Raw genomic sequence first — 20,825 nt, forward strand, 5'->3', positions numbered from 1 at the left:
AGCAGGGATTACTGTATGTTCGAATCTCTTTGGGTTCAACCCTAAACATATATAGCAAGAAAGAAAAAAGACCTAAAGCTCCTAGTATGGTGAAAGTTGTAGGATGTTTTCTGTCTAAACCTGATTGCACCACACACTTTTAAAATCTCCACTAACAAGTATCCAGGTTTGTCAGTGTGTGCGATGCCCAACTTGGAGAAGGACTCATGAGAGTGAGAAAAGGGAGAAGGCCAGCATAGCAGGCCCCAGCCAGAGCCAGGCAGTGAAGTTGATAGTGCAGCTGGGAGCTTTCCAATGGAAGAGCGGCCGGGGCCTTCCTGGGCAGGAGGCAGAGCCAAGGGCAATGCACCCCTTGGAGAGGAGGAGGATGAAGAGTGAGAATCAGAAGCTCAAACAAAAGGCACGGACTCCCTTGTAAGCAACATATGGAACTAGTGAGCAGCTGTGCTGATTTTCAGCCAGCTATAAATCAGGGAGCTGGAGCTTGCTCTCTGTTGCAGACAACAGCATTTCAGCTCTGTGCTCTGCCGTGATATTCTGGAGTGGACAGATTCCTTAACCTTTGGCTCTTGGATGCTCCTGCCTGACCTGGACAGTTGGGACAGTGCACTTCACAGCCTGTTCTCTGGGCTGGACTCATTCCTCCCTTGAGTTGCTTCCCAAAGATATCTTATTTTTTATTGTGTTTTTTTTATTGCTAGCCCCCATCCTTCTCAGTAAAGCCTGGAGTGCTAAGGTAATCTGGACTGACTTTTCAAAGCAGAAGGTGCACTTGGGCAGCCTTTACCATCTCTTGTGGCTACTGGACATTTCACTGGGGCACCTGGAGTCCCATCTTTATGGAAGAGAGGAAGCTGCCTTTAGCAGAGGCACACAAAATTCACCTTCCTGTTCTCTGGAGCTCAGGCCCGCTGTGATCTTCTGCTTCATCATGACAGACACTTCCATTAGGGATTCCTGGAGTTCCTGGAGTCTTCCGCTTTTCCTAACAAAATCGAAACATTATGAACCATCTCCTAAATTTGGTGGCTTCTATCCAAGGTACTGGTGCATTTAAATACCCTTCGCAGTGGGCCCAATCAGAGCACGTGAGATCTGCAGGAAACTTCTCTGCTTCATAGAAATGAGCAACCGATGAGCCCACTGGGGTGTTTCACATGTGACTGCTCTAAGAGGCAAAGAGTTTTTCTACATGAGGCTGTTAATCTACTGCTTTTTGTTCCACTGCAGAACTGAGATCCAAACATTACGTGTTCCCTTTCCTTATTTTCCACTATGTAAACTCTAGGAGATGCTACGGTACAGCAGAATAGGAAAAGGTACACTTTCTTTCTCTTTCTAAATTAAAACCCCCACTTTCCTTACACTAAAAAAACCTTACCAGAAGTGCTGATTAGACATAGAAGCAAAACTGAAGGGCCACAGTATCATCCAAAGAACCTATAAATAACCACAAGTCAGGAATGGGGAACTCACACTATATGCCCAAGGAAGGGGTGGATTTGTAGATTCTGAGCTGAGCTGGTGGCTTGCTTGAAGGGTGTCTTGATCGCTTTGGCTCGCGATTTGCCTCTTCCCCTCTTTGCCTAGTCTGCTGATTCACTAACTCAGCCTGCTGCCACAGTTAGGATTCTGTGTTCTCATCTGTTTTGTTTTTCACTCTCTGGTTTGCACCCTTTCCCTCATTCCCTTCGTGCTTAGATTCTTGAGTGCCCTGCTTCCACTTGCTCTTGTGGCTGGAGACACACACACACACACACAGCTTATTTTTCTCTCAACTTTGGGATGGAGCTTTGGCAGCTGGGTCCCCAAAACATCCAGCTGTTCCAAAAGCCCGTGGCTTGCAGAGAGGGCTGCAGGCAGAACCGGAACAGGAAGGGGAGCACGGGAGTTCTGTGTGGGAGGGGCTGCTCCAGCAAATGTGTGTATTGTGAGCAGAGGTTGTGACTTATTTGAAGGGGCTGCTCTTTGCGTTGGTTTGGGGAGATTTTCCTCTTCGGTTTCTAAGTCTACAGGAGCAGGATGCTATTTTGGTTGGGGTTCTGCGGTCATTTTGTTTGCTCTGCTCTGCTCGCTTTGAGCTAAATTCTCAGTCTGTTTTGCTTAGGCTGCCTATTTTGTATACCGAGGGATGGCTCCTGCCAGACTACCTTACGATTAACCTGAACATGCCGGCCCTCCAAAGAATGGTGTAAATGCCCAGCTCTGGCAGCAAAGCAGCAGGGGCAGCAAATTGCACTCCCTCCCTCCCCCCCTCCCTCCCTCCCCACCAATATGGCCCCCCACAGGTGCCCCTGAGAACAGGTGCTCTCCCAATGTGCAGTTTCCCACATGAACCACCTCTCTCCATGCAAATGGCATTCACAAGCCATCAAGATGGAAGATCTGCAAGTCAAATTATGTGCATAGTATCATGTGCACACAATCAAATTGCCATGGCTGTAGCACCTCAGGTGCAGCATAGCTAAAGTGTTTCCCACACCTACAATGTGCCAAAATGGCTGAGGGAACTTAGCTACAGGCAAACAAGAGAAAAGCCTTAAAATGTGTGATGATCTTGAGCACTGCCTGCCTAGTTCAGAGAATTATATCTTCAGCATAAGGCTCTTCTTTCAAAAGGATAGCTATTGCATTCTTGTGTGCTAGGGAACACATTGCGATTTACCTGGGAAGGGAGATTTTTGGGTGGCTCAATTCTAATTGATGGATCCCATTCTCCAGGTGGCAGGACTGTCACCTGGTCTAAAAATTCATCAATGCCCGCCAAAAGATCAGAGCGGTCCTTGGCTTTGTAAGCAACATCATGGAAAACCTGGAGATAGGAGACCAAGAGAAAAGCATCCACTTATTCCATTAGCTCTGAAATAGTAACACATCTGCACAACGTCTCATCAAATAAATTATTTGTATAGGCAGCTATTTACTTGGCCTGAAAAAATGAGCAGAAGATGCTTTACACTGAATGATCTTGGGACGGAGCAACAGTCAGGCTTCAGGGGTGTGCAGTATTTTGCCAGGCAGGGGAAGGCATCTGCCTATCTCTCAGAGCAGCACACCTGCAGGGGCAGCGCCTCCAAGAACCATGCCATTGCCAGGTGCTTTTAACAGGCGTATGCCTGCATCAACTACTTTTCACATAGTCTCTTCTACTATATAGTTAGCAGCCTGCTTCTAAGAACTAGCTGTTCCTGAATTGTACTTTTCTCTTTCTAGATATGCAATTTCACAAAATATGTACCAGCCTCAAGCACCATCTCTCTTGCTACTAGCAAAGGGTTAGTAACACATTCTGGCCTTTATGACCAGAGTTCAACTTATGGAAAAGATGGGGGGACTCTTAAAACTGTACTTGGGTGCTTCCATAGCCTTCTCAAGCTGAGGTTGCCTGCTCCACTCTGCCTCCAGGAAACCCCAGCATCCATACCCTTATGGGGGAGGGGAAGTGGAATCCCCCCCATCACACACGTGTTGTTCATCAAGAGCCCTTGTTGCAACATCGCTGCTTCTAACATACTCTTAAGAACATGATAAAATGCTAAATGAACCATATGTAGGCTCAAACAAAAGAAAGCAATGAAGAAATCACCTGATTATGACTTCTTTCCTTTCAGAAAGACCACACAAACATTCCTTCAGATGACTCCACATTGATTTAGATTCCTCAACTCTCTGCTAAAAAGAGCTGCCCATTCTCCTCTCTCCCACCCCCGCAGTAACATCTAGACACATTCAGTTGTAGTATGACAACATTGTGTACATCTTTCCCTAACTACTATCACTAGTCAGTGATGTGCAGAAGAGAGGGAGAAACAAAAAATGGCATTGTTTTCCACAGCAGTCCCTTCAGGCCCTGCCTTGAGAAACTATCCTATTTCACTTTGTGAATCCTGCTCAGAAATGAACTGGGAGCAGAGTCGTTTCTTTTTCTGCTATTATGGGTGAGGGAGGGAGAAATGCCACACAGCTTTTTACAGGACTTATATATCAAGTAAGCATCTAATTCCAAGACTGGATATGAGTATTACACGTACAGCAAAGCAATAAAGATCGTTTAAAGAGTCCAAGTACCACTTTGTATTATTTACTGTACCTCGTCAGTCATGAGGGTAGCCATTGACCTTCCAATTTCATGATACTGCTGGGCTTTCCCTAATGGGCCCAGCAAGATAAATAAGAATCTAGACATAAAAAAGACAGAGAAAGACCATTTTTGTTATATAATGCACTAGGCATATTTAAGGGGTTTGGCAATTAGATTTCCTTTAAACAGATGAGGACGTGTAAACATTTCACAAGTAAAGGAGTCATTCCTGGGCACTAAGGAAGCGTGTGCTCCAAGGGCTTCCCCTCCTGTCAGATGCTGTACGAAGAGGTGGCGGAATTGAACCACTGCATGTACATAAAATCCTTCCCTGCCCCACTTTAGGCACCAAGCTGATTGCCTCTTCTTTTCAGAGTAACTTCTAGCCTCTGTCAGCTAAGAACTCTTCCTTGTCCACTGTCTTTAGCTGCTATCAAGTACAGGAAGTAACACCCTTCTCTCCCATTCACACCCTTCCATCCTGTTCACACCAGACACCTTCCCATGGCAACAGTGATTTCAATGACAGCTCCGAGAGAGCCAGATCTGAGCAGGACAGAAGGGAATGGACCGTTTTCTACGCTGCCTTCCCTGTAGCCAGGAGGAGTCTGCATTATTTATTTGGGACAGGTCCCCAGAGGAAGGTGATCTGGTCAGCTCCACATTTTACACAGCAGAATATAAAATGCAATATGTACACCAACATTTCTGAAAATATTGCCACCAGCATGGGTGTACATAAATACATCTCCAGTCTCTTCTATATAAGCATCTGTGTGCTTACTGTTTGTATTGTGTTGCACTAATGATTTCTATACCAAAAATAAGACATATTTTTGTACACATATGCGTGCTTAGAAAAACTCTCATGCATAAACATCTCTGCAACCCTGGCCCAACAAAGCGTTTAAGATGTGTATATTCAAGGTGTGTGTGTGCATGAGAGAGAGAGAGAGATCCATACTTGGCACATTTGCTGCTTGGAGTACCAGTATAGGTTATGCATTCAAACTGGTGTCTCTACTAGTATGTTCAAATGCCTGAAGGAAATGGGATGCCTTTACAAGGGCTTCAGGCTGTACTGTGGTTCAGTGAAGTGCAAGGGGGAAGCGCCTCATAACTGCTGAGTGGCAGCGGGTTGGAAAGAGGCATTCAGCACTGTGAGGAGCCTCCCATTCCAGATTTCTCCTTGTAGGATTGGCTTGAGAAGATTTTGCATCAGACTACCAGAAAGCATTGGCTTGGATCCCAATTCAGCATTCCAAGAACGCAAGGCAAACACACTAACTCAGTTTGCATGAGTTTCAGTGCAGACAGATGGCATTTGCACTAACAAAATTGAGCCAAACCGTCATATAGGCAGATAGTACATGAGAGTTAGCACCATATGTTCCCTTGATTCCCTCATTTGGGCATTCTGAATACCATCACTTTGATCCTCACACCTGCTGCTACAGCCTAGCATCCCAAACACTCATTCAACAAACTAATTGCACACTATTCACTGGCTCAAACAACTCTTTTTATTGAAAAAAAACAATAGATCCAATAATATCATAAAACAAAACAGCCAAATTTTGCGAAGCTCCTACTAATGCTGTGCAGGGTGCTTTGTGCTACTATTTCAGGGAGGCACCCATCCGTATTTGCCATCCTTCTAGCCTGGAGGGTCCTACAAGGGGTGACCCAACGTAAACACCTGATCAGCTGTAGGCAGCACAAGAGGCCAGTGAACTTTTCAGGCATAATAGCCCTGAAGATTGCAGGAATCGAAAGCTGGGCAAGTAAATTTCTTAATGATAGGCAGGCCCCATTCCTAGCAGCCAGTGAAACCAGATCAAACCTTTGAGCAAAGCCCTGGTTTCCCGGTGGAGTTTAACATGCTGCAACAAACAGGAATAAGCTGCATATTCTGGTGGCTGTAATATCCTCTCCCTGTCTGGCCCAGCGTTCCTCAAGACTGAAATGTGGAATGCCTACAGACCGCACTTGTGCTCAGGTAGCTGCCTGCCAGCAGTCACCTCCTCGCTGCACTACGCTGCCCCTCAATGCCTTAATTGCATCCCACCCTCTTGTACTCCAGGGGGGACTTGGGGGGACTCCATGCCCTTGCTGCATTTTCCACAACTGCATCCATGAATAGATGAAATGAGCAAGATCTCAACAGAAGATTCAGGAAGGCTCCTCCCTTTGACAATCCCTCTTTTGTACGGCCCCCCTGTAAGTACTCCCAGCTCCATGAGAATTCTATGCGGAAGAAGCATCCTTTTTGGTCCTCGCATTTTGATCTTAGCTGACCCTCCAGCAAATGCTGCAGACATGCACACACAAACATATACATCTCTACGCACTTCTCATCCATTCCTTCCTTCTCCTCTGCATAGCACAGCATCTTTGCTGGCACAGGAATCAGATTACAAATCACAGCACAGTTAAGGAAAACAGCGCCATGAGAAATTAGCTGGTAATCCGCCATTATCTTGTGTAATGCAACCTCTCTTGTAAGTCCCAAGCCAGAAAGCCTGATGGGGTGACATGGACAGAGAGCAAGCAAGCTCTGCGGTGTCCCTGTGCAGGCTGAGAGGAAGGAATGTCCACTACTCCCTTGTAGCGCTGTCTTGTCATGCGCTGGCTGCAAGGGCTAATCGTCCTTCATGTATCACTGAGCATGTGCAGCTGATTGCATGCCGTGTGTGCGTGTACTGGTGCGTTGACCTTGGTTTGCATGAGATGCTAGACTCAGTACTCAGGTAGCCTAGAATGCCTGGAACGCTACTCTTTGCTATTCAAGAGCAGCTCCTATAAATATAGCCTGCTCCTAGACGCAGATGCCGACCAAAGCCCAGTGCACACTGAGCGGTGGCACAGCATGAGCACCCAACCCATGAAGGGCGGCTGCCAAAGGTGCCAAAGCATGGGCGCACCCAGTGATGCCTTGACGGAGGAACCAGTGGAGGGGCTCAGGCTGTGCCTCCCCTGCCCCACCCAGGAGTGGTGCCAAGGGGGCTGCAGCCAACACTGCAGGGAGAGCCACACTCCGCATCGCTTTGTGGCCAATGTCTTGCCCTGGGAGAGGTGGCTTTCAGGAAGGCCTCTGCTTGCTTCGGAGCAGGAGGAAGGCAGCAGTGGCTGCGGGGAAGAGGGAAGGGAGAGAAGGAAGGCAATGGCGGGGGGTGGCTGCAGGGCTGCCTGCCTGTGCGGGCCAAGATGCCTCAAGGAGGAGAGCAATTCCAAGCACAAAGCGAGTAGCTGTTCTACACCAGCAGCAGAAGTAGCTCCACCAGTGGAAAAGACAGAGGTTCCCATGAAGTTTCTGAGGTATTTGGCAAATCCACATGAAGGAGCCAAAGTGGATGGATACTGCGTGTATTTTTGATATCACACAGTTTAGGCATTCATTTGAATGCTGTCTGAAATATATGCAATATAAACTGTGTTAAAGCATTCTTCCTGTGGTGCTGCTTTTAATAATCTGAAGAGATGGAATCATTTTCAGTACGTTACCAGCTGGTTTGAGGTAAGAATTTTTTGTGCTGTATTTCACTTAGGTTCTCATTTTCCTATTGCTAAGTTCACTCTGTCCTGCTTCCATGTTGGAAGGCATCACGTACTTCAGAAAAATAGTGATTTTGATGTCCAGTGGCATTCTGATTGGCCTTCAGCTCCAGGAAATGTGAATTTAGTAATTTCTCATTGAAATCCAAACTGAACACATTTCTCATCCATTAATGGTATGGAGACATGGTAGAAAAACATTGTACAAGCTCTGCAGCATCCAGGGGTTCCTCTTACAGAGGAATCATCCTTAGTACCCATCCCAGGTGTTTTTACAGAGTTTTACATTCTTTTTTATTGTTTCTTTTTAGCTGTTTTAAACCATTTCCCCTGTTTTTATGATATTTTAATTGTATTTTATTACCTTATTTTATGGAGAGGCTTTAGATAAAGCTTAGGGTTTTATCCCCCCTCCCCCCTCCTCCTCTGTTACAAAGATCTCAGGATCCATACCAAGGTTTGTTTAAGCTGCTTATTACATTTTTACTGTTACTGAAGTAAATATCTCCTTTGTTGACTCAGGAGCAAAGACAGAAAAGTCTGTTGATGATTTCTGCTCAAAGTTCAGAAACACAGAGATCGCTTAGGCAAGTCAGAAGTTCCCTAGATTGGGAGGTTGAAATCTTTCCCGACTGTGACATTTTAAGTCTAATGCTTCTCTCTTCACCCCTCATGTCTTGGTCTACCTGCCATTACCATGTCCATATCCCAAAAATCATTTTCCCCCAAGTCATAAACATAAATAAAAAATAAACCTAACGTTACAAATTCTGTAACAACAAGGTCTCTGGGAACAACTGGGCAAATGGGGCACATAATTTTATGGGTACATAGAAATGGTCAAAAAGGATTATCATCACTGCCATTATTAACCTCACTCCTATGCCACCAATTCTTACCTGGTCGGGAGTGGAATCTCAGTCATGCCCTGAAGCAGAACAGCTGGTGTTAAGCGCACGAAGGCAACAATGGGTCGAGTGAGGAAATCCAGCTCTCCCACTAGAACATTGGAAGCTTCTGCTCCCACAGGGATCTTCTTCATAAAATGAAGTTCTGCCTAATTCCAAAGAACAAGGCATAATTTCTAGGGCTGAAATGAAATGGTTTGCATTTGACAACTATTTTGCAGTGTACTCCCCTGTTGGCTCAGAACTTTCTTTGTTCATTGACTACCACATTTTTCCCCCACAAGGAAACACTGCACAGATACGCACCAACCCCACACACATCCAGGTGAGATGCCACTGTGCACCAGATCTGCTGCGCACCACATCTGCTCTATTATCTCGTTGCACAGTCAGGTTCATTGCTCATTTGAAAACGAGCTCCTCCAGCTAACACTGACATTAGCACTCAAGCCACTTGGCTGAGGAAGCCCACCAGGGTGAAAGTGATGTGTATGGGGGCTTCATTTAGTTTGGTCTCATGTAGCCAAATATGATTGGCTGTGTGAAAGTGTCCAAAATAAATGCTATTAAAAGTTTTTTAAATGGGACTCCAAAACTGCACAGCTGCAAATTTGTACAAAAGATCAGGTACATTATCGGTGATCTATAGGAATTCTGTTTTTGTGTGTGGTACGAAACATTTCCTTCAATCCTAGCAGATTCTTCAGTCTAAAATCAGCATACAACTTCTAGAGTTTTCTCTATGACCCCAAATTACATGAAAGATATTCATTGAAATATCTTCCTTTGTAATAATTATCTGAAGAACGATAAAGCAGAGATTATATTTCCCTAACTGACCGATCTTTTTGGCCACTTGGGTAAAGCGCCACATGATCTGTCCAGATTTCATATAACCCTGGTAACTCAACACATCCAGAGTACAAGGCTGATGGCAGGACGAGATGCTACAAGAGAAATATGACATTCCCTACTCTGCAATGACTTGTTACAGCAGCAAGCCATTTGCAGAGGAAAATTAGGAATCCTTTCATTTGCAAGAGCCTTAGGTTGGATCCAGCCAGTTTAGATCCAGCCTATTCATTAGATCTTCTTCTCATGTATTTTAACTAAACATAAGAGATGGCAGAGGAGTCTGATCTTGTGACTTTGAAGACGCATGAGTGGGTTACGTAAACAAGATCTGGAAGGCTTCTGAGTTTCCTCTTTAGTGAACTAAAGTCAGAACACCTTAGAGACACTCGCCTTTATCAAAAACTTAATTTGATGACCTTCAGGAAAAAAAATGCAAACCGCTGGCAAAAGTGTGAAGGTTTTCTCCTCCCTTTAAGTTGTTTGATTTTATCATTTTTTAAAAAAATCTGCATTGTGTTTTACGTGATCTTTTTCACTTTGAAAAAGTCAAGCAGGAATGGAAAATGATTTTTAAAATGCTGTTACTTTGCTCAAGTCCGTTGGGGTAGTATCATGGCTCAGTCCATTTCTGACATCTAAGGAGTGAGAAGGAGGCTGGAGATTCAGTGGGTTCATTCCTAGGAGGAAAATATGAGACAATTCTTTTCATTGCTTAGTTATTCTTGGAATGATTAGTTCCAACTTGTCCCTATCACTGGAACAATTTCCACACAGTGCACATTTATATGCATGAAATTATATACATGCACACGTCTTTCTTAACAAAAAATTACACAGAATATTCGGTTTTCTCCATGGTTTTGTTCATGGGAATGGCAAGAGCATGAAGAAAGGGAAATCTCTTAAACCAGTGGTTTTCAACCGCCAGTCTGTGGACCAGTGGCGGCCCACCGGCGATTTCCTGCCGGTCTGTGAAAAAGCTCTGAGGAGGAGCTGCAGAACATTCATCTGGTTCTTCCCGCTTGCTCAGGGCTTCTGCCATCGCTCATCGCTAGGGGAACTGATCCGTGCCAGCTCTTTCCCCCCTCCTGCTATGATTGGCTCTGAGAATACCGCCACTGCCATCGCTGCTCCTGCCCCCTCAGCATGCCGTGCAAGTGGCCCCAAGCTGCCTGGCTTGGGCCTTGTGCCGCCTGACAAGGAGCTACGATCAGCAGGAACGCCTGAAGGATGGCTCACCTTATTCTTTTATTAGCATTTTTACTGCTCGGTTTCTGCTTGTTTTAGAGAATCATCATTTTTTGGTATTATATTTAAAAACTAATACACAAAACACTATATTATGTATATAATGCTTTTTATTTTTTCCTCAGTGTTCCCCCAAAAAGACTTCCTATTTTTGCCAGTCCCCAGCTGTAATAAGGTTGAAAGCTCCTGTCTTAAGCTGTTACTTCAATTTCACAAACCTTGCATAGGTGTCAGCCCCTGCACTATGGTAAGTGTAAGATCTAGCTGCGCTCTATTTAGAAGAGCCATTTTTCACATTAATCTTGAACTAAGCAGTAGAGACTTCTTAGTTGTGGCTCCCCTATTCGGGAATGCTCTCTCTCCAAGGTCCTATACAGACGTCATTCTGGTGCCAAGCCATTCAATTTAATTTGATGCCCTTCATTGCTGTTTTTATGCTGTTCCTAGTCATGTTACTGTTTCAAGGGAGTAATCATTAGACACCAACTGGATGCCCACAGGAAAGTCTGCAGCCCCAGCAACAGCCTCAGCAGAGTGCTCTGCAGCCAGAGCAGGACATCTGAATTCAAGGTCCACTCCCTCCACCCTCATGGCGGGTGCAGTGCTTTCTGCACTGGCTGTGGCTCTGAAGGAGCAATGCAGTGCCAGGCTTGGCCCTGGGGAAGCAGTGGGGGGAAGAAGAAAGGCTCCCATGGGAAAAAAGGCTCCCAGCGGAGCCTCTGCCCCCCATCCTTGCAAGCAGGGGTGGGACACTTAAGCACTTAAGCTGCTCGTGTGTTTCGGAGGGCTCCTCTTGCCTCCCACTGGATGCCCATCATTCTTTGAGTTTCGAGGGTTACGAGCAGCCACGCTGAATGATGCCCTATCTATATGTTAAAATTGTTTGTAAATGCTTGCAAGTGCTCCAGGAAATTTCTAGGAGAAAAAAATCCTTCACATTAAATCAAATCTTTTTTCTTTTTTCAAGACATCAAAGCAGCTTACATCATTCTCCTCCTCCATCTTATCCCCACAACAACCCTGGGAGGTAGGTTGGGTTGATAGGCTGAGACTGGCCCAAAGTCACCCAGTTGGCTCCAAGGCTGAGCAGGGACTAGAACCCAGATCATAATAAGGCAGTGTTACGGCCTGCAGCAGGGCAGCCAGGGCCCCAAAATTGTCACCTGTCTTATCCATCGAGTGTGGGTCTGACTTCTTCTGGCCGACTTCAGCAAAAGAGCGGACAATGGGGAGGAGGTTGTTTTTCTTCTTCTCATTCTGGTGGTGATGCTTCTTCAGGAGAGCTTCCCAGACTTTCTTACGGACACTTTCATCAAAATCACTACAAGGTTCATGCTGATCCAGAACCATGTCTGAAAGGGAGATCTGCTGAGTTACTCCAATACAACGCAGATGAATACAGTTTTGATTAAGAAGGGGCAAGTACATTTCTAAATGAAACATCTTTTGGATGCTTAGGTTGGATTAACCATTATGCTAAGTAATTGTTGCACAGTTGATGCCAACAGGTGTTCTCCTCCCAATGCAAATAGCTTCAGAGGGACAATTTTTGTCAGGATTGCAACAGAGAAGAAAAGGCTTAACTCCCTGCTCCTCCCTCCCTCCCTCCCTCCCTCCCTCCCTCTCTCTCTCTCTCTCTCTCACACACACACACACACACACAGTATTTTCAACAACAAGTTGGTCTGTTCAGCTTTAAAAAAAGATAAGGGGGGACATGAAAGAGTATTTAAAATAATGTACAATGTGGAAGAAGTAGAGAGGTCTGTCTCCTATAACGCTCAAACCCAGGGTCACCCCATGAAGCTGTCAGGTGGGAGATTTTGGACAGATATAAGGAAGCACTTCTTCACACTGCATATACTTAAACTATGGAATTCACTGCCACAGGAAGTAATGATGGCCACCAAACTGGATGGTTTTGAAAGGGGATTGGACTGATTCATGATGGAGGAGAATATCAGTGGCTACTAGCCTTGCACTGCCTTCTTTACCAGAGGCGGCAGGCCTGCAGACACCAATCGCTGAAGAGCTTGGGCAGGAGGAGCTCTTGCACCCATCCTGCTTGAGCAGTCCTGTGGAAAGCTGATTTGCCACCATGAGAACAGAGTGCTGCACTGAATGGACCATTGGTCTGATCCAGCACGGCTTTTCTAACACTGAATCAAGTTTGGTCCTTAGTAATGGCAGAATGTCAACAGTTCCTTGCTGGATCAAACCAAGATACATCTAGCTTCAAGATGTATCTAGGAAGCTCACAATGACAAGATGGTAATGTTTCCTCCCGCTTGACTATCTGCATAACTGGTATTTAGTGGCAATACTGCCAACGAATATGAAGGTGTCATGTAGCTTCTATGACTGGTAGCCATTGTCTGACCCAGCCTTTCCCAACTTGGGTTTCTCTAGATGTTTGGGGCTGCAACCTTGACCAGCTCAGTCACCATGTAACCACTAGACAGGGATGATGGAAGTTGTGGTCCAAAACACCTGAAGGCATCCAAGTTGGCGTCATCTGATCGAATCCTTATTAAAAGTCATTTAAAATAAAGAAAGCAAATATCTGGGATCTGGAGCAAATATGAAAGGCAGAATGCAACCACCTGAGTACAATGGGATGGGAGATGGGGGATATTGTGTGGAAGCTGAGGAAGTACAGAAGTGTTTTTGCTGGGGCTTCCAAGTGTGAAAGCGAGAGTGAGTGAGTCTGTGTGTGTGTGCGTGTGTGTCAAAATGAAAGGATGAAAGAAAGAAGGATAGGTCAATAAAGCATAGGCCCCAAAATATATATTTTTATATTCATTGCTGATTTCTGACTATTTCATGAGATGTTTAACAAGAAAAGCATAGGAAGCGCTGACTTGCCATTCATCAGACTATTAACTTCAACCTAACCTCTACTTATCAGCCTAACTGGCAGCAACTCTCCATGGTCCTAGGGAGAAATCTTGATTACTGAGATCTCTTCTGTGGAGGAGGAAGGGAGTGGAGACTGGACCTTAAGCATGTCTGGCAGGTTCTGCTTTACTACCAAACCAGAAGAACCATCTGTAAATAGATCAGGCTGACAGCAATCATATGGGATGTATTTAAGGGCTTGTTAAATGAGATCAAAACCGTGTGGAGTGATCCCATCTTTACACTATAGCCAACTGGTAAGTTCTGCTCATGCTCTAAATTTCCAGAAGGATAACAACAGCTGACTTTGATGCATGGCCTACAGAGGACCGTGCCTACACCTGGTAAGTTCTTCAGCAACTACTGTGTGGGATGGTGGGAGGGAAGCAGCCACTTTGCAATAATGCAAAGCAAATGCAAACACACACACCAACAAAGCCAGCAAAACAATCAACTGAGCACAATTTGTCCTATGTCTGGGTAGACACAAGATCTGCTTTTAATTCCAGAGTTTAGAAAAAAAAACACTCAGATACAAGAGTCCCAGAAATCAACAATATTTGCATTGTGTTACAGAAAGCTATCAGACAGACAGTCCGTCTGTCCATATCAGGAAGGAACATGTTTTTCTTTTAGCTAATACGTCCAGCTGAAATACTTGGTCACTGTCAAAATAATTCATCTGCAACCCCATTTTAGATAATGCAGTTCACTTCTGCAATTTGAGTTAGTTTTATTTCTCTGCACATCTAATCAAATTATAAGCAATCTGTAACGCAATGCCTTCCTGAAATATCTTGCATAATTGACTTTTACAGGCAATCCTTATGGGAAGAAAATATGCTAAGAATCTGACGTCATCAGTTAACAAAAGGGATGATGAAATCTTACCAATCAAGAACTCATTTCTACAAAACTGCTTTCATGGAATAAAAAAGGAGAAGAGAGAAGAAAGGAGTGAGGAGCAACCAGTGGAGCGGAGAGGAGAGGAGAAAAGGGGAGAGGAGAGGAGAGAGCCCCATTCTCTCTTCCACAGAAACACATTACTTTGGTTTATCAGGCTAAACGAAACTATCTCTGAAAACTAATGGCCTGTCCAAATTTCTTCCTGTTTGATCAAGAAGCCATGGGGGATACACGCAGGCCTTTGATCAATGCAACATGCAGCTTGCCAGCTACCAAATGATACAGATTTAACAGCTCGGGATAGTTTTTTCATCATCCTCTAAATAACACACTTCCTGGTGGAGTTCAGCTAGTTTTGTTACAACAAATAGTGTTTTCCAAAGCGTTTGGGTCTACCAGTATTTTGTTGAATTTTGTAATGAGTAGGTTTCAAAGACTGCCAGTCATGAGAGGATAATATTTTCTAGGATGTAACAGGTACAGTTTAATAGGGCTGCCCAAAACTCAGAGGAGCACAGGCACTACTGGAGGGTGAGAGGCTGGGAGATGCCTCCATGATTTCCTTGCCCCTCAAAGCACTTCAGTGATGCCCCAGTTTCGGAGCCCAGCGCCAACCTTAAAACACTTGTCCGAGGTCAGCGCTGGGGTTCCAAGTTTCCTTTTACAGTGTAAACAGACACGGCATTGCAACTTGATTTTCTTAATGCCTGAAAAACATTAACTTAAAAAAAAACCCTTAACAGTATTTCTTAGAAATATGTAGTATACAACACACATGCATTATTTCTGGCAAGCGTACCCCACTGGTACCTTCCATAATAAAACCATGATTTGGGGGAAATTGTCAGCTTGCAAACTAATCTAACAGCACTAATCAGAGCCAAATATACTGTGCTACTAATTTAAAGTAATTTAATACTGGCTTTCACTGCCTTTCAGACCACACTGGCTCAACCTTCTTTGCATGGTGCAGTGTCTCAGCATCTCAAGCATTTTTTTTTTTAAGAGGAAATGCTTTGGAATGTGAACAGCACTTCCTTTCAAGCATGGTTAGGCCAGACTTCTCCAGCCTGAATTCCTGAAGATGTGTTGTTCTGCAACTCCCATAATTCTCAGCCAACACGGCACATTGCCAATGGGCAAGCTGGGTGGAAATTATGGGAGTTGCAGGACGACACATCTGCAGAGCTCCAGGTTGGAGAAGGCTAACTTACCCTGCCTTGACTTTCTGTTCTCCAAGCCCGTCACACCTGCAGAGAGGCAGTAACTCAGCAAGCCTTGCAACTGGATCCATGCACAGGGGAGGGGCTGCTGCTTCCACTGGCAGGTGCTGGAGAGCAACGAAGCTTGTGGGTTGAGTTCTGTCCACTATTAATGAATGGGAGGATGCCTGTTTGGCATATGTGACTAGGGCTAAGCCAAGCCCCAGCTCTGCACCACTCAGAATTACCAGCCTGGTTCATGAAAGGGAAGTTGGTGCAGGGGGAGAATCGTGGTGATTTTGAAGGTAAAGAGCTGAAACATTTCAATGAGCTTGGATGTTAGAGTCAGCAAAGTACACTGGGTGGCAAGTCTTTTTCCTCTCTTTTTATTTTTACTCATTAAGAAACGCTGCAAAGTTGAAGAGCCGAGCTCCATCCATCACCCTTTCCTCCTGGAATAATTCTAGCATCACACAGCTAGCATCTTTTCTTTCATTTTTTTTGCAGGGGTTGGGGGAATGGAAGAACACAGCAGCAGGCTAATTCTGCTTTAGCGGCCACAAGTTGCATGTGTGGCATTTAAAAAAATTAAAAAGACAAGGAAGAGCCAGCCATCTGCCATAGCACCCCCTCCCAAAATCCCACATGCAATTTCTGGAGGACCAATAAAATAGATGAACCCCAAAGCTGGGTGTACCTAGGCCAGCCCAAATATGAACTCATGAGGTTGCCCCCTACCAAACCAGACTGCTGCGGCCCCTAGCCCAACCATGTCTGGAGGGTCTCCCAGTCCAGCCAGGGAAAGTGCTGGGGACTGGCTCTTGGAGGCTTGGCCCTGCAGGAAGGCTCTGCCTGCTGCTTCCCTTTTCTCTGCTCTCTGAATTAACCCAAACCAGCACCTGCAATGTCTTCTGTGCTGTTCGCAGTCATATCCAGAAGGACAATCCCATTGATGATGCAGCTCCTCAGTTCGAAGAGGCTGTGCAATGAAAGAGTGGCCACATACGGCTTGCTCCAGCGCTCGCCGCCATCTTCCACATCTTCCTCGAACTTCACCCACCTGCAAGGGATGGATGCACACATAGGAAGCCCGAATCAATGGCAAAAGGAAAAGGATCTAGCCAAATGGCCCAGGTTTCGGCCATCAGTGCATGCTTTTCCAGAACACTTGCAAAGGCTTTACTGTGTCAAAGATTTCAGGTGTTTCAGCTATGTTAAGCTGAGCAGCAAAGCCCAGAGAGACTGAGGAACATTTTCTGCATTAATGTGAGTGAAGAGTGGACTCTTTTTGGCAGGGCAAAACTGCTTGCAATTGTCTCTCAGCAGCATCAATATTATAAGCCACCTGCTGGGTATAGCAGGGAAAGCCTTCCATTTTTGATTCTTCCAGACCTAGAGAGGTCCTGAGGATATTTATCTACCTACACATAACCAAAACTAGCCCCCTTTGCTCTATTTATTTTCAAGTGATGAGCATACCTTAAAAGCACTATTATTATGTTTTAAAACATTGCCACAACAAAGCCACCTTTGCTGCAGTTTTTCTTTTGCAACTCTGATGGCACCACTGTTAGAGAAGCACTTAGAAAAGTTACTTGGGATGGGAGGTAATTCTTGGCCAGGCCTGGTGTTTGAGTGCCTCCCTGTGATCTGATTTACATGTACTTTCTGAGTCAGAAATAGGTACTACTGAATTAAAAGCAAGATAGGATGTGACAAGATGGTGCTTGTGGTGATGTATCAGTGCTGCAGAACAAAACAGTGAGGGACAACTTCCTGACAGGTGAAAGTGCCTGGCAACAGATGGGCTCTGAAGACGGGCTTCTACTGACTGCTCTTTCCTGGAGCAATGAACCATGAGGAGTCACACCAAGGTACACGACCATCGGCAGGGCTGAAAAAGAAGCCATGTACATGGTTCAAAGGAAAACAGTGATGGGGCTCAAGAAGCAGGCTAGGTAAGGTTGGTGCTCAGGCAAGAGAGTGATATATTTGCCACTTTTGTATACCTTCTTGTAGCCTCTCTAGACGGTTTACATAATAAAAACCGACAACATAGGACTTCATAAATAACACAATTAAAACCACAGTATCAATAATAGAATAATGTAACATCATAGCAGGAACACCAAATAATAATTTAACAACAGACTAGAATTATCTTAAATGTCACAATTAAGAATATTAAAATTTGCATTAAAATATAATTAAAATTGAATACCAACTAAAATCATCAACAATTAAAATGCTCCTTGAATAAAAGAGTATTAGTCTGGCACCAGAATATATATAAGGACAGCCCCTGATTAATATCTCTGGGAAGTCAATTCCATAGATGGGGTGCCATAACTGAGAAGGCCCTGCCTCAGGCAGCCAGAGCAGGATTCTGATAACAATCTCAGGGTCCAGGTAGGCTTAAATGGATAGAGGCATCCTTTCAGATATTCTTTCTGATATTCTTTCAGACATATACATATGTAAACCAACAGCAGAGACAAGGGAGAGTAAATTTCTTGAAAAGAAAAACCAGTAAGCTACTACATACCCTGTATGTAGCTGGCAATGACATCTCTTCTGCCACAAGGTGGCATTATCAGGCTATTATGCAAGCCAATGATGCCCGTGTGATGTGGTTTGGTTTATATTAGCTTGGCAACTGCTATTTCCTACTTAGCATATATATACTCATGTATTTTGAATAGGTCTGAAAGTGCATTTCTAAACTAGAGACACCAGTGCAATCTAGTCAGAATAGGCTCTGACAGCAGCTTAGTAGAATGAGCCCAGCAGAAACAAGCTAGTCCAGAAATTGGATTTAGTGGCATTCCAAAGATCCTGACACAAGTCTGAAAGCTTTTCCCGGCTTCATAGGTTGAAGCACCAATGAACAGAAGCCACGTGAGCTGACCTGATACAGTGACATTGTCGTCTCATGTTGACACAGGAAGCTTCTGTGCATGGCCAGCATGACTGACAACATGGAGGAAACATCCATACCCACCCATTTCCATTAGATCTGACAGTAGCATAGCAAGAACAGATCCTGCCATCTGAGAAACCAGGAAGCGATTCTGCAACTGAAAGCCTGGAGGAATTCCTGACAGGAAATCCTGGGCAGCCAAATTCTGTCCAGAGTAGAACGGTGTACTTCTGTCCGTCTTTCTTTTGCATTTTACATTACACATGCATGGAAAAGTTGCTGTGGTGATTTGCCTGCTATTCCAGGTCAGTCACACTAAAGAAGGCCCAGAATCAACATTCCATTTTGCCATCTACCTGACTGGCCTTCCCTTCTCGCGGAAAGGGGAAATGTACCTGGTTCTGTTAGGGTTTCTTTCTATGGGCTCACACTGTGCTTCTGGTTTAGTCTCATGGCGATGGCTGGCTGCACAGGAAGCTGCATCGCTACCACCACCTGTCATTTTACCTTGCCGTTTCCTTCCACTCTGACTCTTCGCCCTCTTTAATGCAGATTTCATCCATCTCTGTGAACAAGTCATGGGGCACATGTTCCTCATCCTCCTCCATGCCAAGAATAAACTGCACTCGCTGAGATGGAGTATCTAACAGGATGGGATATAAAAAACAAATAAGCAAATATAAGGAGAGGATAAAGGCAAGGAGAAAAGTGGCAAGAACACGGTGGATCCCTTTCTGAGATGTCCTGCAAGGCTGAGAAAAGCCCTGTGATGTTTTTAAACATGGAGCTCATTCTTCGCAGCAGCAGCTCAGCCTAAAGAACAACGTGGGGAAGTATATTATATGATAATCCAGACAATAAAGTTTTGTGCAAAGGCAGCAACAGCCTGTGCTCTTCATTATGCCATTTCATGCTAAACCAGGAGTGCAGCGACAACAGAGAATATTGCAGAACTCTACACCACCATCCCTAGTTTGGACAGCGTTGCATTTGGGTTAATCCTTTCGATTCCCTGCTGTGCAGTTTGAGCTGGCAGGTTCACCACAGTCCCACATAATGCTTGAGTGCCTCAGCTGCACTGCCCCACCATGCCTGACACCCACCGAATCCTTGGCCACTTAGAGGCATGTGGTCTTCTTTCCCTCTTCAGGACGGGCAGAGCAATTTGCCCCAGGCTGGTCCCAGCATAGCAAAGCTAAACATGGAAGGCTGGGCTTAGTATACCCCATGTTATGGCTCTCCAGCAAAGAGAGGGAAGTACTGAAAAATAAACATGTTATTAGGTTGAAAGATTGGTTAGAGTAAAGAAATGAGGTAATACTGGGACAGAGTCAAGTAACTTGGTATAATATACTTAATTAGATCATTGGACTAAAGATTGGTTGAAGAAAAATGGTAAATGCAGAGAATATACTGAATTTGAAGATATAATTTTACAAAAAGCAAAACAATATGTGGATGAAAGGGATGGCAAGTAAAATTTACAGCGTATTACTAGAAGGGGAGAATCAGTGTGATCCTCATTAAGAGTCTTGGGAAACAGATTTAAAAAGAAATCATCATCATCATCATCGCATTACATTTCTATACCTGCCATAGACAAAGCTCTCTGGGCAGTTTGGAACATTTAAGTCACCCATCCGGATTTCAACCAGGCCCAACCCTGCTTAACTTCCAGGATTACATAGGATCAGGAACTTCAGGCTATACGGAAGCTATACTTACCATGGGACTCCTGATCTGGAATGTTTTCCTTTGCCCGATCTCGCTTGCGGTGTTTCTGGCCATGAGGTCTGTGATGTCTGTGACCCTGTCTCACTAAAGGCATCCGTACTCCAACATATAAAGTCCTGTGCCCTGGAATAAAAGCAGAGATGTTTATACTTTTATACTTTATGCTGGCGGCATAACAGTGCATTCCATCATTTGACATGATTGCTCATCATAGCTTGTAATTTTTTTTAATTTTCTATTTTTTTTGTAAATAATAAGAAACAGAAAGAAAAACAGAGAATCAAAAAGAAAAAGTTATCAAGGAACCTCATACTAGATTCCTTATCAAACTAAATATGGGAAGTTTCACAAAGAATCAGCAATAGTCATTATTTCATCTAAGCTTATAACAATTTTACATGATAATACATAGTTATAAATAATGCTCAATTAAATTGCTAAGTAGTCAAATAAAACTAATAATTTCACATGAAAAACTGCTTTAACATAGACAATAGGTAAGCTGTGATTCACCTCAG

General features: G+C 44.4%; 1 protein-coding gene across 1 annotated transcript in view; it reads right to left on the minus strand.

Moving 5' to 3' along the window:
• Nucleotides 1–20,416, minus strand: part of SLC4A8 (solute carrier family 4 member 8) — a 45,388-nt gene extending 24,972 nt beyond the window's left edge. The window contains exons 1-9 of the mRNA XM_044443117.1: nucleotides 20,299–20,416; nucleotides 19,081–19,216; nucleotides 16,553–16,713; nucleotides 11,811–11,999; nucleotides 9,985–10,076; nucleotides 8,536–8,693; nucleotides 4,091–4,178; nucleotides 2,666–2,812; nucleotides 885–985 (exon numbers count right to left, since the gene is read on the minus strand). Coding sequence (XP_044299052.1) covers nucleotides 885–985; nucleotides 2,666–2,812; nucleotides 4,091–4,178; nucleotides 8,536–8,693; nucleotides 9,985–10,076; nucleotides 11,811–11,999; nucleotides 16,553–16,713; nucleotides 19,081–19,216; nucleotides 20,299–20,401 — 1,175 coding nt within the window. The 5' untranslated portion in view covers nucleotides 20,402–20,416. The remainder of the gene's footprint in view (nucleotides 1–884; nucleotides 986–2,665; nucleotides 2,813–4,090; nucleotides 4,179–8,535; nucleotides 8,694–9,984; nucleotides 10,077–11,810; nucleotides 12,000–16,552; nucleotides 16,714–19,080; nucleotides 19,217–20,298) is intronic.
• Nucleotides 20,417–20,825: the final 409 nt, after the last annotated feature.

The sequence above is a fragment of the Varanus komodoensis genome, unplaced genomic scaffold (assembly GCF_004798865.1).
Source record: "Varanus komodoensis strain SLA01 unplaced genomic scaffold, ASM479886v1 scaffold41, whole genome shotgun sequence".
Classification (NCBI taxonomy): domain Eukaryota; kingdom Metazoa; phylum Chordata; class Lepidosauria; order Squamata; family Varanidae; genus Varanus; species Varanus komodoensis.